This window comes from Trichosurus vulpecula, chromosome 9 (genome assembly GCF_011100635.1).
Source record: "Trichosurus vulpecula isolate mTriVul1 chromosome 9, mTriVul1.pri, whole genome shotgun sequence".
Taxonomy (NCBI): Eukaryota; Metazoa; Chordata; class Mammalia; order Diprotodontia; family Phalangeridae; genus Trichosurus; species Trichosurus vulpecula.
This window is the reverse complement of record NC_050581.1, coordinates 124,864,245-124,878,035: the sequence shown is the minus strand read 5'-3', so window position 1 is coordinate 124,878,035 and position 13,791 is coordinate 124,864,245. Positions and strand designations below refer to the sequence as shown.

General features: G+C 42.6%; 1 protein-coding gene across 1 annotated transcript; it reads left to right on the top strand.

The window, feature by feature from the left end:
* Nucleotides 1-3,606: 3,606 nt before the first annotated feature.
* LOC118832238 (gastrula zinc finger protein XlCGF52.1-like) lies at nt 3,607-13,454 on the top strand. Its single transcript, XM_036739637.1, has 4 exons — nt 3,607-3,876; nt 4,628-4,754; nt 8,322-8,480; nt 10,982-13,454. Exons 1-4 carry the CDS (start codon nt 3,607-3,609, stop codon nt 11,695-11,697), a joined length of 1,272 nt encoding a protein of 423 aa, XP_036595532.1. The 3' UTR covers nt 11,698-13,454.
* The last annotated feature ends 337 nt before the right edge of the window (nt 13,455-13,791 follow it).

Below are 13,791 nucleotides of genomic sequence, written 5' to 3'. Positions count from 1 at the left end.
TGGGCACCTGTTCTATTATGCCTTTTACTCTTAGAATTGCTTGGGGCACTGACAGGTTAAGCCAGTCTGTGTGAAAGGTGGGACTTTCACTCAAGCCTTCCTGACTCTGAAGCTGGCTCTCTATCTGGTATACCACACTGCCTCTGGAAATATGTAGATAATAAATGGCTGTTGGATTGGGCTGGATCAGATTAGAACATTTCATACAAGTCTTCTCATGTTTTTCTTAGTAGATGGTCTATGAGAGTTGCCACGTTCAAAAAAAAATGATCACCATGTAGCCAACAGGATAAGCTCCCCCAAATTTAGCTGGTACTTAGGAAGCAAAGACATTGTTCATTACCAGATGTATACTCAAAACTTTTCCAACATGGTAGGACCTTCCAGAGCTTGCTTACTCCCTACTGGTATAGTCTTTGAGAACCAAGAGTCATCAGTTCACAGTTAAATTAATTCAATTTCAATTCAATCAAGTAAATGATAAGCATTAGGGGACATACAGAGATGAAACAACACACTTTCTGCTCTTGAGGAGTTTGCAATCTAATTAAAGAAGCCTCCAAACTGGTCTCCTTGTTGTCATTCTCTCACCTCTTCTAATGAGTTTGGGTGCCGAGGGAGGACTTATTGACTTATTACATTCTTAGATGGACAATCTCATTCCATTTAAAAGGAACTCTTTTTTAATTTATTTGTTTTCCTTTTTTTTTTTCCTCATGGGGATAAGAAAGGGGTGTCATGGGGTTTGCCTGTAATAAACAATTGAATCTGAAATAAAAGGAAACCTATAAGGAAAGATTTACAGTTGTACAATAATAATCTCCTCATCCCTTAGTCCTTAGCCTTACTACACAGAATCCAGAGACAAAACAGGTAAAAGGACGTTGGAGAAGAGAAGGAATGTTTGTGGCTGGACTGTCATGTTCTTTGCCACTACTATTGAGCTGTCTTCTTTCTTCCAACCCTCTGCCCTTTCCTCCTGTTCTGGAATTAGTAGTGATAGGCTCAATTATACAAAGTAATAATCATAAGAATAGCTGACATTTCTAGAGTCTTTAAAGTTTTCCAAGTACCTACCTTCATTACCTCATTCAAGTCTTTCAATAGTTCTGTGAGGTATTCTTATACCAAATTTATATGATGAGGGCTATCCCCCATATGTAGCATGAGGCTGTTGTGTGGCTCTAAGGAAAGCAGAATACACATCGCTAGCCTCTTCTCCTCCCCTCTCTTCTCCAAGGGAGGCTTGAATTCCTGCCAGGATGGGAAACAGGAGGTTGGGGCCAGAGGTTTAGCCACTTTACTCTCCTCAGAGAGAAAGGCTACTGGGCTACAGTTATATCTATCTGATCCCCTAAATATTAGTGGTCTAGGGGATGCAATTTTCAAGTTTAATCTAACTTTTGATCACTGTTTTATTCATTAGGGGGGAGCAGAACCCCAAGCTTCATAGCCAAGGCTTGATTCCTTTCCCATCAAATACCAATTCCACAATGAACACACAGAGGAAGTAGCAAAGAAACTCATTTATCCAATCTGATATCAAACAGAAAGTAAAGAAAGTAAACATAGAATGTATATCAGACAATACATAGTGAAGTAGCCTTCCACCCTTACCTGACTGGGAGAAAGATAACTCAACTCAGCCAGGAGAGAGTTCTAGATCTCACTCAAGGGAAAGTTCTCCAAAGTTTCTAGTGTAGGAAGCAGGGAATGGGAACATGATGAAGACTACCAACTCTTCTCATGTCAACTTCTTCCCAGAGTCTAATTCTCCTTCAGTAATCTGAAGTGGGCTTAGTGTCTTCCATCTTCTCTTCTCCCATCTGGAAGCCAGAAGTGCCAGAAAGAGACCCTCAAGCTCAAAGAGGAGTGAACCTCTCCTCTCTCCTGCTCTTGACAACTCTACCCCCAGTCCTCTCCCTGCAGGGCATTGTTAAACCTGAAAATTTGGTTGAAGGAAACAACAGAGCTAGGTGATAGAAAAATCCATGTTGTTTATTATTTTCCCTTAAAGCATAGCGTAGCTAGCTTACTTGTACGTACAAGGAGTCAGAGTATAAACTCTGGCTGCCTGAACAAAGCAATGAGAAAACTTATATACGTTATTTTAGCAGAGCTAGCAAGCCTGTATGATCTCATTTTTATGACCCCCACGTATGTTTAACCATGATACAAGAAGAGGATTTTCCTTAATGGAATAGATTGTAAATACAACAAATTAGACAGTTGACAAAGTGTCAATTGGAATTACAACCCCAGGATCTCTGTGTTTAATTTGCCATTAACATTCCACAACACAGTATATGCCCATAAAATATTAAGATAAGGAAAAGTCACATAATTCAAGATAGTGTCTGGGGTCAAGGTTTTCACCCTTAATGGCCATGGACAGAGCAAGGAATGCTCCATCTGGATTTGTTGACAGAAGATAGAGATATCTCTGAGCTTACTCAGAGAACAAAGAGACTGTTAGGATCAGGCTTTTCTTCTGGTTAAGTAGTTCAGGCCCTGAGTCTTATTGAAATTACAAAAATGATATAAAATAGTATAATATTTTCCACAGCATTGATCTCTGCCAATGAGAAGAGAGTCCCATAACAATGGGCTTCACGAGGCAGGTTACATCTATAAGATAGAAACAAGCTTCGAAAAGTTAAGTGATTTCCATGGAGTAACATAACTAGTCACACAGTCCAACAAGATTTGAACCCAGGTCTTCCCAGATACAAGTATGGCACTCTATACAACCAGATTTCTTTATGCAGTGGGGATCACAACTCACAGGATCATAGTATTTAAAGTTAGAAGGGACCAGAACATGGGGAATGGATTGTCAGAGTGGAAAGAGACTTCAGTATATAGAGTGCCAGCATTAGAAAGGGCCTGAGTTCTCTCACCTACATGTAGAGGGAGCGCCTATCAGCCCAGAGCCGTATCTCTACCTCGTTGGAGTGAGATGCAGATTGAGAAAAGCAACGAATGGCTATTCCAATGAAGCCCTGTGGGGCTTGATGGTGAAATGAAAAAACAGTGGTGGCTAGCCTGGGGCCAGCGTGAAGATGCTTCCTGTCCCATTATCCCCAGATGGGTCAGTTTCCAGCAACAGAGATATTGGGACTCTGGAGGCGGGATCCTGTTTTTTCATTTGCCTGCGTATCAGCGAGGCAGATATCTGTGAGACTCATTGATGCTTTTATGCAGGACCAATACTGGCTAGAGCCAGCTGATTATTAAATTTTCAGTGAGCAACTACATTCTCAGCAATAGATAAAGGCTCCCAATCAGGGCTTGGTGTATTGTCTTGCCGACTTTTTAGACTTAAGAAAGTGATGGAGAAACTCCTGATAATGCAGACTGAACTTAAAAATGTATCGTGCATACAATTTTTCTTCAACGGAGCCAGTCGTGAAGCATTTAGCAGCACCCTGCTGAGTGTAAAGGCCTCGGAGACCCCCAAAGCCCTGGTAGCACTTATCCCAAGTACCGCCATCGGGTCACCGCAGGCGGCACTAAACGAAGCCTTGGCCTGCAAGGCTGGAGGCTTGTATCATACTCTCCGCGGGATCCTTCTTCTCTCTGGGCCTCAGTATCCTCGCCTGTACAATGGAGGCGTTGCATTCTTACACAGCGAGCACAGGCTCGGAAGAGAGCAGCACAGCTGAGGGAAGGGGTGGGCCAGCGGCTCGAGGCAGTTCCCCCGCCGGCCCGCAGTGGGGCGCTGTGAGGGAGCAGCGTCGGGAGCAGGCGAGGCCCCTCCCCCTAAGGGAGGAGGGGGGCGTGACCCGGATGGCGCGCGGCCTGACTGAGGCCCGAGCTTACGGACGCGGGGCGGAAGGAGAGGAGGAGGCCATGGCCGCGGGGGAGCCTGCTCCGGTAAGAGCGGCAGCGGCCGGGGAACGGCCGCAGAGGCCCGGGGCGAGAGAGGCGGAGCTCTCGGGGAGGGTCTGCGGCCTGCGGGAGGGACAGCTCCGGGCCATCGGGCCTGGCCCAAAAGGGGCCTGGGAAGGACACGGGAGAAGCCATCGAGGCCCCACCCCCTCGCTTTACAGAGAGGGGAAACTGAGGCCTAGAAAGACCGAGTCTCCCAATCAACGGTGCCGAGCAGACGCTGGATTTGAACCTAGGCCTCCCTAACCCAGCGCCGCGGTCCTGAGGGAGGGGGAGGTGGGGAGGCTGGCAGCGGCCCAGGGAGCCCATCCCTTTGGGGTAAAGGATGCCCCTGGGGCAGAGGCTCGATGGAGCCGGTCACGTGGCTCCCCGGTCCGCCGCGGGGGAGCCTTTCCTCTGCACCAGCGCGTGTGGCATCTGTGCAGCCCGATTCAGGGTTTGCAGAGGGCTTTACAGATGCGCATCTGCCTCGTCCAGCAGGCGTTCGTTGCCTGTCTTGTTGCTGCCACGCACTTGGGAAGAGAGAAGCCTTGCTCACAGCGAGGCAACACCCAGGGTTTCTCCTTGTTGGCTGTGATCAAAGTGTTTAAAATATGCCTGGTGGGCATCCGTTTTTAGCATCAACCTTGTGTGGGGGGAAAAAATGAAATAGTAGAAATGGTGCCTGGAATGGGGCGTTTATAAATGGGTGAAATAAAATTTAAAATGAGTCTGTGTTTCTCATGCTTGTTTCCAGGTGCCTGTGACTTTTGATGATGTGACCATGTATTTCACGGAGCAGGAGTGGAGAAACCTGGAGGAATGGCAGAAGGAGCTTTACAAGCATGTGGTGATGACCAATTATGAAACCTTGGTCTCATTGGGTAGGCTATTATTATAGGGAAATTGGGGAGTTATATAAAATCAGATACTGGAAGAGGCCTCAAAAAGCACCCAGCATCTCCATCCACAACCTGAAACGGGTTTCCTGAAACCCAGTTCTAAATTATTCTTTTCGTATCATTTAGTTTCCTTTTTAGACAAAGTTTTATTGATGCCTTTTGTTTCTTAAGTTAGTGACTTGTTAGAATCCACCCCACCCCTATTGAACACTTTCTTTTTACAAAGAAAACTATTAAGCGAAACAGAACAAAAATGATTGTTTACACTGTATTAAACATTCTGCCCCCATGTCTCCCACCTCTCTGCGGAGAAAAGTATATTTCTTCTCTTCTCTCAGACCAAGATTGGCCATTACAAATCTATCTGTAAAGTATGGCTGTGTTTTGGTGGTGTTTTCATTTGTGTTACTGTAGTCTAGTCTAGCTTGACACAATGCTAGGTCAGGTCCGTGAAATGTCCTATACAGCTAATGGCTTTTTCCACATTTGTCACTGGCGTTTGTGTGCCTCAGCCTAGTTAATAGTAGTCTCCCCCAGAATTGAAACAGCAAGTGTTTTTCTCACTTACCTCACTGTCGTCTGCTTCATTTCAGTCCCACAAGTATCTAATAAATGCCTGCTAACAATGAATGATACCTCAAATTTTCCTGCCTGCTATATGTCACGTGGTTTTCTTTTTACAACTTTAATTCCACTATCTTGCCATGACTAGTTTTGCATAGTAGATCATGAAAAAATCTTTTTTGAGCACACCCACCAGGAATTCCAGAGACTCCTCCTACCTACCTGGCCAGAGAGTATCATTAACCTTATCAGTCCATTAATTAGAAATTTTTTTTTTTCTGTGCCTGCTCTGTGAAAGTTACTTCAAGTTCTGGGAAGAATAAAAAGTTGCATAAGAAACGATACCTGTTTGCTCTCAAGGAGTTTGTTCTTTGTTGAGACCTAAAAGATAAACAGGATTTAAAATATGGAATTGTAAATAGTGTTACAAGAGACCTTTTTTTAAAGTTCAGTATAGCAATGTAATATGTCAGGAGGCAATGTGTGATTAATTGCCAGACGTGCTATAAATGTTCAGAGGAAGAAGAAATCACTTGAGGTCTGGAATGAGGTTGTAAAGGCTTCACAGAGAATTGTAGTCAAGATATTTTCAAAACAAAGGTTTAAATGAAAGTTACAGAGTAAAGCGGATGTAAAATGAGTAAGTGCTGATCGACTGAACTATGTGATATTTATTAGTGACCTTCATGGAAGCTGTTTTTGCAGAGTTGTTTGGATAGAAACTAGGTTTGAAGAGGTTGAGATGGAAAACTGAATCACCACAACCTCTGCTCGTCAGATTCCCCATCTCATTATCAAGACCATCCAGCATATGAAGCCTAAGCCAAATCTTTTTCACATGAGACTTAGACCTTACCACCTACTTCAGAGATTATTCGAGGGTTCCTTTTATTCAACTGATAGTTATAAGTGCCCACCACGTACTGGGTAATCTATACTAGATGCCAGGGATACAAGGACAAAAACTAAATAGCCCCCTAATCTCGAGAAACCTGCCTTCTATTGGGGAAAACAACATCTACGTGGAAAACTGTATACAAAGTAACATCCAGTGAAGACATTCATTGGGGTAATATCAAGAGAGGTTTCTTATAGGTGACAGTCATACTAGAGCTACACTTTGAAGGCCGGTAGGGATCCTAACAGGTGGAAGTGAAGAAGGGAGCAGCTCATAGAAAAGCAGAGAGACAGGAGATGCCAAGTAATGTATAAGCAATAGCAAACTGTTTTCTTGGTCTAGAATTTAGACTGAGTGAAAGAAAATAACATCTGATGAGACTGAAAAGGTAGGCTGAAGACAGATTGTGAAGGGCTTGAAAAGCAAGAGGAGTATGTATTTGATCCTATGGGCAAGAGGGAGTCACAAGAGTTTCTTGAACAGGGGAGTAGCATGGTCAGACCTGTCTGTGCTTTAGGAATAAATAGGGTAGCCACACAGAAGATAGATTAAAGAGGGGAGAGACGAGGCTAGGAAACAGATCTGGGTGGCTATTGCCATCTTGTAAGAGTCAGTGAAGATCTGAATTAGGGTGATGGCCGTGTGAGTGGAGATAAGGGGCATCAATACATAACATATTGTGGGGCTAGAATCAATAGGACTTGGCAGGATATTGGATGTGATGGATGAGGGAGGGAGAAAAGACAAGGAGGACTCCAGTTTTGTAAACCTGAGTGACTAAAAGGCTTGAGGGGGAAAGAAAATGAATTTTTGGTTTAGACATGGTGACTTTGAGATATTTAAAGGACATCCAGGAGATATCCAAAAGGCCATTGGTATTATAGAACTAATAGGGGTGTACAATCAAAAAGGTTTGGAGACCACTGGTGTAAGAGAGAAGAAAAGAGGGACCAGGATAGAGCCACAGGGTAGACGCCCATATAGGTGACAGGATAAGAATAATGACCCAGCAGAGAAGACTGAAAAGGAACAGCCATCGTACACATAGAATAAGGGGAGAGCAGTGTCAAGAAAACCCAAAGGGGAATGGAAGGGAGGGATGATCAGTAGTGTCAAATGCTACAAAGAGATCAAAGAGGATGATACCTGAGAAGAGACCACCAAATCTGGCAAGTAAAAGGCCATTGGTAACTTTGGACAGAGCACTGTATAATGGGAAGAGGTAATGGAACAAGGAGACCTAGGTTCAAGTGCTACCTCCAGTGCCTACCCAGCTGTTTGAAATGGCCAAGTGACTTCATCTCTGTGAACCTCAATTTCCTCCTCTTTATCATTCCCTGCCTTACAGGGTTGTTGTAAGGAAAATACTATACAAATGTTATGGTGCCATATAAATAAATATGATGAATCGGTCCATCTCTCATCATAACAATTATTTGTTCTTACAAACTAATCAGTGTTGGATTTTTTAAAAGTAGGCTCAAAGTCCACCGAAACTCTTTGTTTGGAAGATTTTTAAACAAGTTAGAAAACTCTGTGCCTAAGTTAAGTATGAAGATAATGAGAGTTTTTAAGTGACACACGTTTTCAAAACAAAAGCTTAGTTTTTAAGTATCTTCATTTAAATCATTCATCTCTCTTTCTAAGGACAAGGTCCATCCATTTGCTCTGAGTGGTAATGGAAACTATTCCCAAGTAAGCTACGGGAAATGTTTCTTCTAAAGTCAGTTGCTTTCAAAACCCTGTGATTTGATGCCTCATTTCTTGATAGCCCAGAGTATCTTGAAACCACTCAAATGGCTCTCAAGGAATTCTCAAAACAAAAATAATTTGAATTGATTTTATTAAGTGATTATGTACCATGTAATGATATTTGGGGGGTGGGAAATGGGGAAATATGAAACACATCATGGGCAGCTTAGAACCAAATATGTTAAGCCTAACTCTGTTAAGAGTGTGAACAATTGTATTCTGCTTTATAGCACCCCGAGGCCCATGTGTTTTTGCATATGTAATCATATAATTTGTGCATCTAATGTAAATTTTTTTAAAATACACTTAATTTCTTCTTTGTGACCTCTATGTAGGCTGTGCCATTGCCAAGCCAGACTTGATCACCTGGATTGAACAGGGAGAAGAGCCGTTCATCAGAAGTCAGGGATACTTAGGGACAAGAGATCTGGCATTTGGCTTCAGAGATGACGAGCATCTTGACTTGAAGCATACCAAGATGCAGCTGCTTTGTGGTGAGTGAGAAAAGATGAGAACAGCAAAACCAGAAAAGTGTGTCCAGCTTCCCTTAGCTGGGAAACTTAAATCTTCCTTTAATGCTGAACTGAGCTGGTGTCTGGTATCAGGATGGGCTTCAGAAGAGTGGTAAAGAGACTAACTCTCCAGGGCTCAAGACCCAAAACAAACCTCACTGTCAGTGTGGGGGACGTAACTCAACTTGAACACACAGAGAGGAGTTCTCTATTTTTTCTGCGTGATTGGGATTCCTGAAGTTCTAGATTTTAAAAAAGATGAAACCTTTCAGGAGTCAGGAAGACCCATGTGCCACATCATGAGGGCAGATGTTATTTCATTTTTGGCTGTTGATTTCCAATTAGTAATAAGCCAGGTATGCTATCGATGTTAAAGTCTGAAATTTTGTCCCAGGATGAGGAAAAAGAAGATATAAGGGCCTCCTGGTTATCTCTGTGGGTCAGAGAGGAGGAGAATTTAATGAGATTCCTGCCATCTCTTTTACTTAAATAAAAGACACCTGAAATAAAATAGGCTTGAAATCCTCAAATATGGACAAGATTATATCTCATAAGGGAGTAGGTTGAGCCCTTCTCTGATTTCCTTTCCTACAGGTAGTTCTACCACTTGTAGTAGCCAAAGTTTTCTAGAGACTTGTGTCCCAGATCATCAGGATTTGAAGGAGGGGACCAGATGGGGAACCCTAGCTCAGAAGCATAGTTACTTCTCAATATGAGAAGTCAGGGAGAATGTGGCTAAATGGTGCCCCTCTTGCTCCTTCTCTTCCCATGAGCTTTGGAGAAGCAACAAAACTACCTAGGCAGCCAGGTGCACAGTAGAGCACTGGGCCTGGAGTCAAAAATTCCAGGGTTCAAATGCAGCCTCAGACACTCATTAACTGTGTGACCCTGAGCAAGTCATTTAACCTCTACCTCAGTTTCTTCGTAAAATGGGGATAATGATAGTATCCACCTCCCAGGGATGTTGTGAAGATCACATGAGATATCTGTAAAGCCCTTAGCACAGTGCCTTCCTTAGTAGGTGCTATGTACCTATTGGCTATCATTACTGTTATCATTGCCACTTATATGTTGTATGACTTCAAGCAACTCAGCTCTCTAAGTTTGTTTATTCATAAGATGAGGTTGAAAACATTTGCATCACATGCAAAGCACTTTATATTCATTACTTCACAGGGCTGTTGTAAAGGTCAGATAAGGTAATGTGTTTAAAGTGTTTTGTAACCATAAGATGTTGCTAACATATTAGTTGTCATAGATTAATTGTAAGGAAAGTGAAAAAAAAATTTTAAATGATAACATAGCTTTTCATTATTTATTATTTTTTGTTATCATAAACATTGGCTAAGCCTGTTTGCCCATCGTAGATTGTAGGAAAATCAGTCACAGTTTCTGAGTAATTCCCCTGTGTTCATTTGTGTAAGTTTCCACTTCCACCTCCTGGAGATTTATCATTCCTCCAGCATTGCATCTTCCTGGAAACTTCCTTGAATACGGTGGTGAAATTCAGAGGGTAATGATGATCCTGAGTCTCTCTCAAAGACCTCTGTGTAAGTTATTCCACAGATTTGAAAAAGATATTCTCAATTCTCCCAAAGCATTTCCCCCCAGACCTGACTGGCTCCATTCAGGGGGGAAATATATGGACTAACACAGGTTTTAATGTCCCTTGACATGGTATACAAGGCCTTAGTACTTGTTACCTGTCATCCTGAGGTTTGCGTCTCCAATTTCAATCCAGTCTCAGTGATCTAATTATATTCCATTGCATTAATTAAGAAGTGAATTTAGAGGAGGAGTGATTGACTCTCTGGCAGGAAAACACAGGACAGGAATTGGATTTTCACCGCAGGACAAGCCAGAGAGTCAGTGTCTAACTGGGAGAAGGATCTAGAGTGATAAATTCAGTTCAAGACATTAATTAATCATTTAATTAATTAAATCAATTAATCAAAACCTTTTAGGGTTTTGTATGCAGTGTGCCATTTGGTCCACACAACAATGCAAGGATTATTATCTAGGTTTTGCACATGAGGCTCAGAGAAGTCACATAGCTGGTAAATGTCAGAGCTAGGGCCCAAAACCAGATCATCTGATTCCAAATCCAGTGTTCCCTCCCACATAGCCTGCTGGCAGTGCTGGGCTCCATACTGAGCAGACTACAAAGGCAAATAAGACATGTTCCCTGATGATAGTACAGTATCATCGCATAAAGAAATGGTCACGGGCCTGAGCGCAAGGAAGATCTAGGTGCAAATCCTGCCACAGACACTTATTAGCTCCATGACCATGAGCAAGCAACTTAATCTGAGCTTCGGCGTCCCCATCTGTAAAGTGGGGGCACCCATCTCCCAGGATTGTCATGGGGATCAAATAAGATAAAGTATATAAAGCACACCGCAGAACTTACAATGCCGTTGTTGCAGTTGTGGTTAGCACCTAGTCAAGTCATGAGGACTGACTGGATCTGTTTGTCATTCCAGGGGACTCTGGATCTTCAAGTTCAAGACAACAGGAAAGCCATGGACATGACCCTCAAAACCAGAACTGTTCTGAGCCCTTACCATTCCGCTGCAGTGAGTGCAGCAAGGGCTTCACTCACAAAGCTCAATTAACCAAACACTTCAGGATTCACAGACGAGAGAAACACTTCTGGTGCGCACAGTGTGACAAGAACTTTGCTGGAAAATACGAATTACTCCGGCACCAGCTTCTGCATACTGGGGAAAGACCCTTCCAGTGCCCCAAGTGTGACAGGAGCTTCCGCCAAAAAGGGCATCTTCTCCGGCACCAGCGCCTGCACACAGGGGAGAGGCCCTTCCAGTGTCCAGAGTGTGACGAGTGCTTCAGGCTAAAAGCTGACATGAAGGCCCATCAGCGCCAGCACAGGGGAGATAAGCCATTCTCCTGCAGTGAATGTGGTAAGAGCTTCACCAAACATTGTTATCTCAATGAGCACATCAGATTGCACACAGGGGAGAGGCCCTTCCAGTGCCCAGAGTGTGGTAAAAACTTTCGAATGAAAGCAGATATGAGAGTCCACCAGCGAAGACACATAAAGGCCAGATCTTTCTGCTGCAGCGAGTGCGATAAAGCATTCCCCAAACAATCTAAGCTCACAGCCCACATTAAGGTGCACACCAAGAAACAGCGCTACAGGGCCCTGCTCTTTGGACTGATGGACCTGGACTGGGGTTGAGGCAGAACCATAACATACAAGGTGTGATTATCAAGTACAGACTGAAAGTCAGTGTCACAGCGAGAAGGGACTTAAGGTGTTATCTAGTACAACCCCCCTACAACATTCTTGGATTCAACTAGAGTCACATCCCAATAACTCCAAACCATTGGTTATCGTTCTGTGTGGAGCAAGCAACTGTTTGGCACCCTGTCCACATAGCATCCCTCCAGCTCTGAGTAAAGTCTGGCCAATAATTTGAGTGACCAAACTGGACTAAGCTGTCTTTCTTCAAAAATAAGATAAAACTAAGAAGTAAGGAGGCTGGTGTTCTCATAGGGCTTATTAGTCAATGCAGAAGAGGTTACCAAAATGGATCACCTCTCTGTTGGCAAAATATTCTCACTCTTTCTAAAAGCCTAGGAAGTTAGGCCCTGAAAGACTGAGAGACAATCCTGAACAAACTTAAGTGAGGAATAGTATGACAGGGATGGAAATCTTTCCCCTACCTATCTCAAACATGAATGGGTGAAGCTTGATACTCATCTGGACACCCTGAATAAAGATCCTATAAAATGTGGTCCCAATTTTGTCCTGTTCTAGTTGAGGAACTCGGTGGGATTGTTTCCTTGGTGTAGTTTGCTGCTGACACAGTAAATGGAGGCTCTCTTAATCTGAGAGCTCATCAGTTGGTGTGGAGATTCATCTAGCTGCGATGAACCTGTGCAGTCTCCCCAACTTGTACAGAGCTCTTTACTGAGGCATGATAGAGTGGAAGTAGGAGACATAGTCCCTGCTGGCCCAGTCTAATAGGATTCCTCAAATATAGTGATTCTAGGAACACTTACAAAGAAACATATGACCACAAATTAACGTAGGAAAACATATAGTTCCCATGGACATAAAAGTTCTGAAAAGATACCAGCTAACATTGTCAAAATTTACCCGAAAAGCCTGCATGAAGGATTTAAATCTAGGTTGGTTAGGTAGGTGAGAGGCATCTGAGGTAGAGGAAGTGCACTGCAAAAACCATCAGGATCAGCTTATCAGCTGAGTAGTATTAAGGTTTTAGTAGTGAGAGGAGGGCATTGAAACTGGGGCTCGGGAGGTTAAATTTGATATAATACAGAGGCATGGTGATGTGTCATATAAAGTACCATTGAAGTCTGAGGGTTTAAATCTGCCCTCTTGACGTTCATTAGTTCTGTAACCATGAACATGTTATTTAATTCAGAACATCCGTTTCCTCATGTATAAAATGTAGATATTACCTATAGACATACCTCACAGTTTTTGTGAACTCAAACTAACTGATGCCTATAAAGCACTTTATAAACCTTAAATCGCTATATAATTGGCAAAGGCCAAGTAATTACTTTTGGAAACTGGTCTAAATTCTCACTCCACTGTGCATTTTTGGCCCAGTGACCATTACGTAAGGCATCATCCCAACTAGTGTTTTCAAACTCCCAACAAATGTTAATCTTTCACATTCCAGAATGAAGAAGAAATGATTCCTGGGAATTTGTCAGGGATTCATGAAATTATGAGTTATTCTGTATTTTTCATGACATTTATGTTCTTAAATAATAATGAGTGACTATAATAAACAGTCAATCACTTTTCTGTCATAGTGTTTTATTAAAAGTTTCAGGAGATATTTTGTTTAAAGCATAGTAATAACAAATTATAGTAATAACAAACATATATGTGTGCATATATATATTATTACAACAAACTGATATCTTGTGATGTTGATTTAAAACCGATCTGCCAACAAACTGACTGATTTCCTTTATCTTTCTTAAAATACTTCTCATACTTTTTATTCAGAATCATGAATATCTTTTAAAATTATTTAATGAATAAGAAATATTTAGTAGTATTAGCAGCCCTTCATAACTTAGCCCCATCCTATCCTTCCAGCTTTCTTATACCTTATTCCTTGATAAGTACTCTTTGATCCACTAAGCAGACTCTCTTGGCTCCAGGCATTTTGTCTGGCTATCCCCCATGCCTAAAATATTCTCCCTCATTATCTCTGCTTACTGGCCTCCTTTAAATCCCAAAAAGACAGTCCCTTGCCCTCTAGGAGCTCACCATCTAACAAAGGAG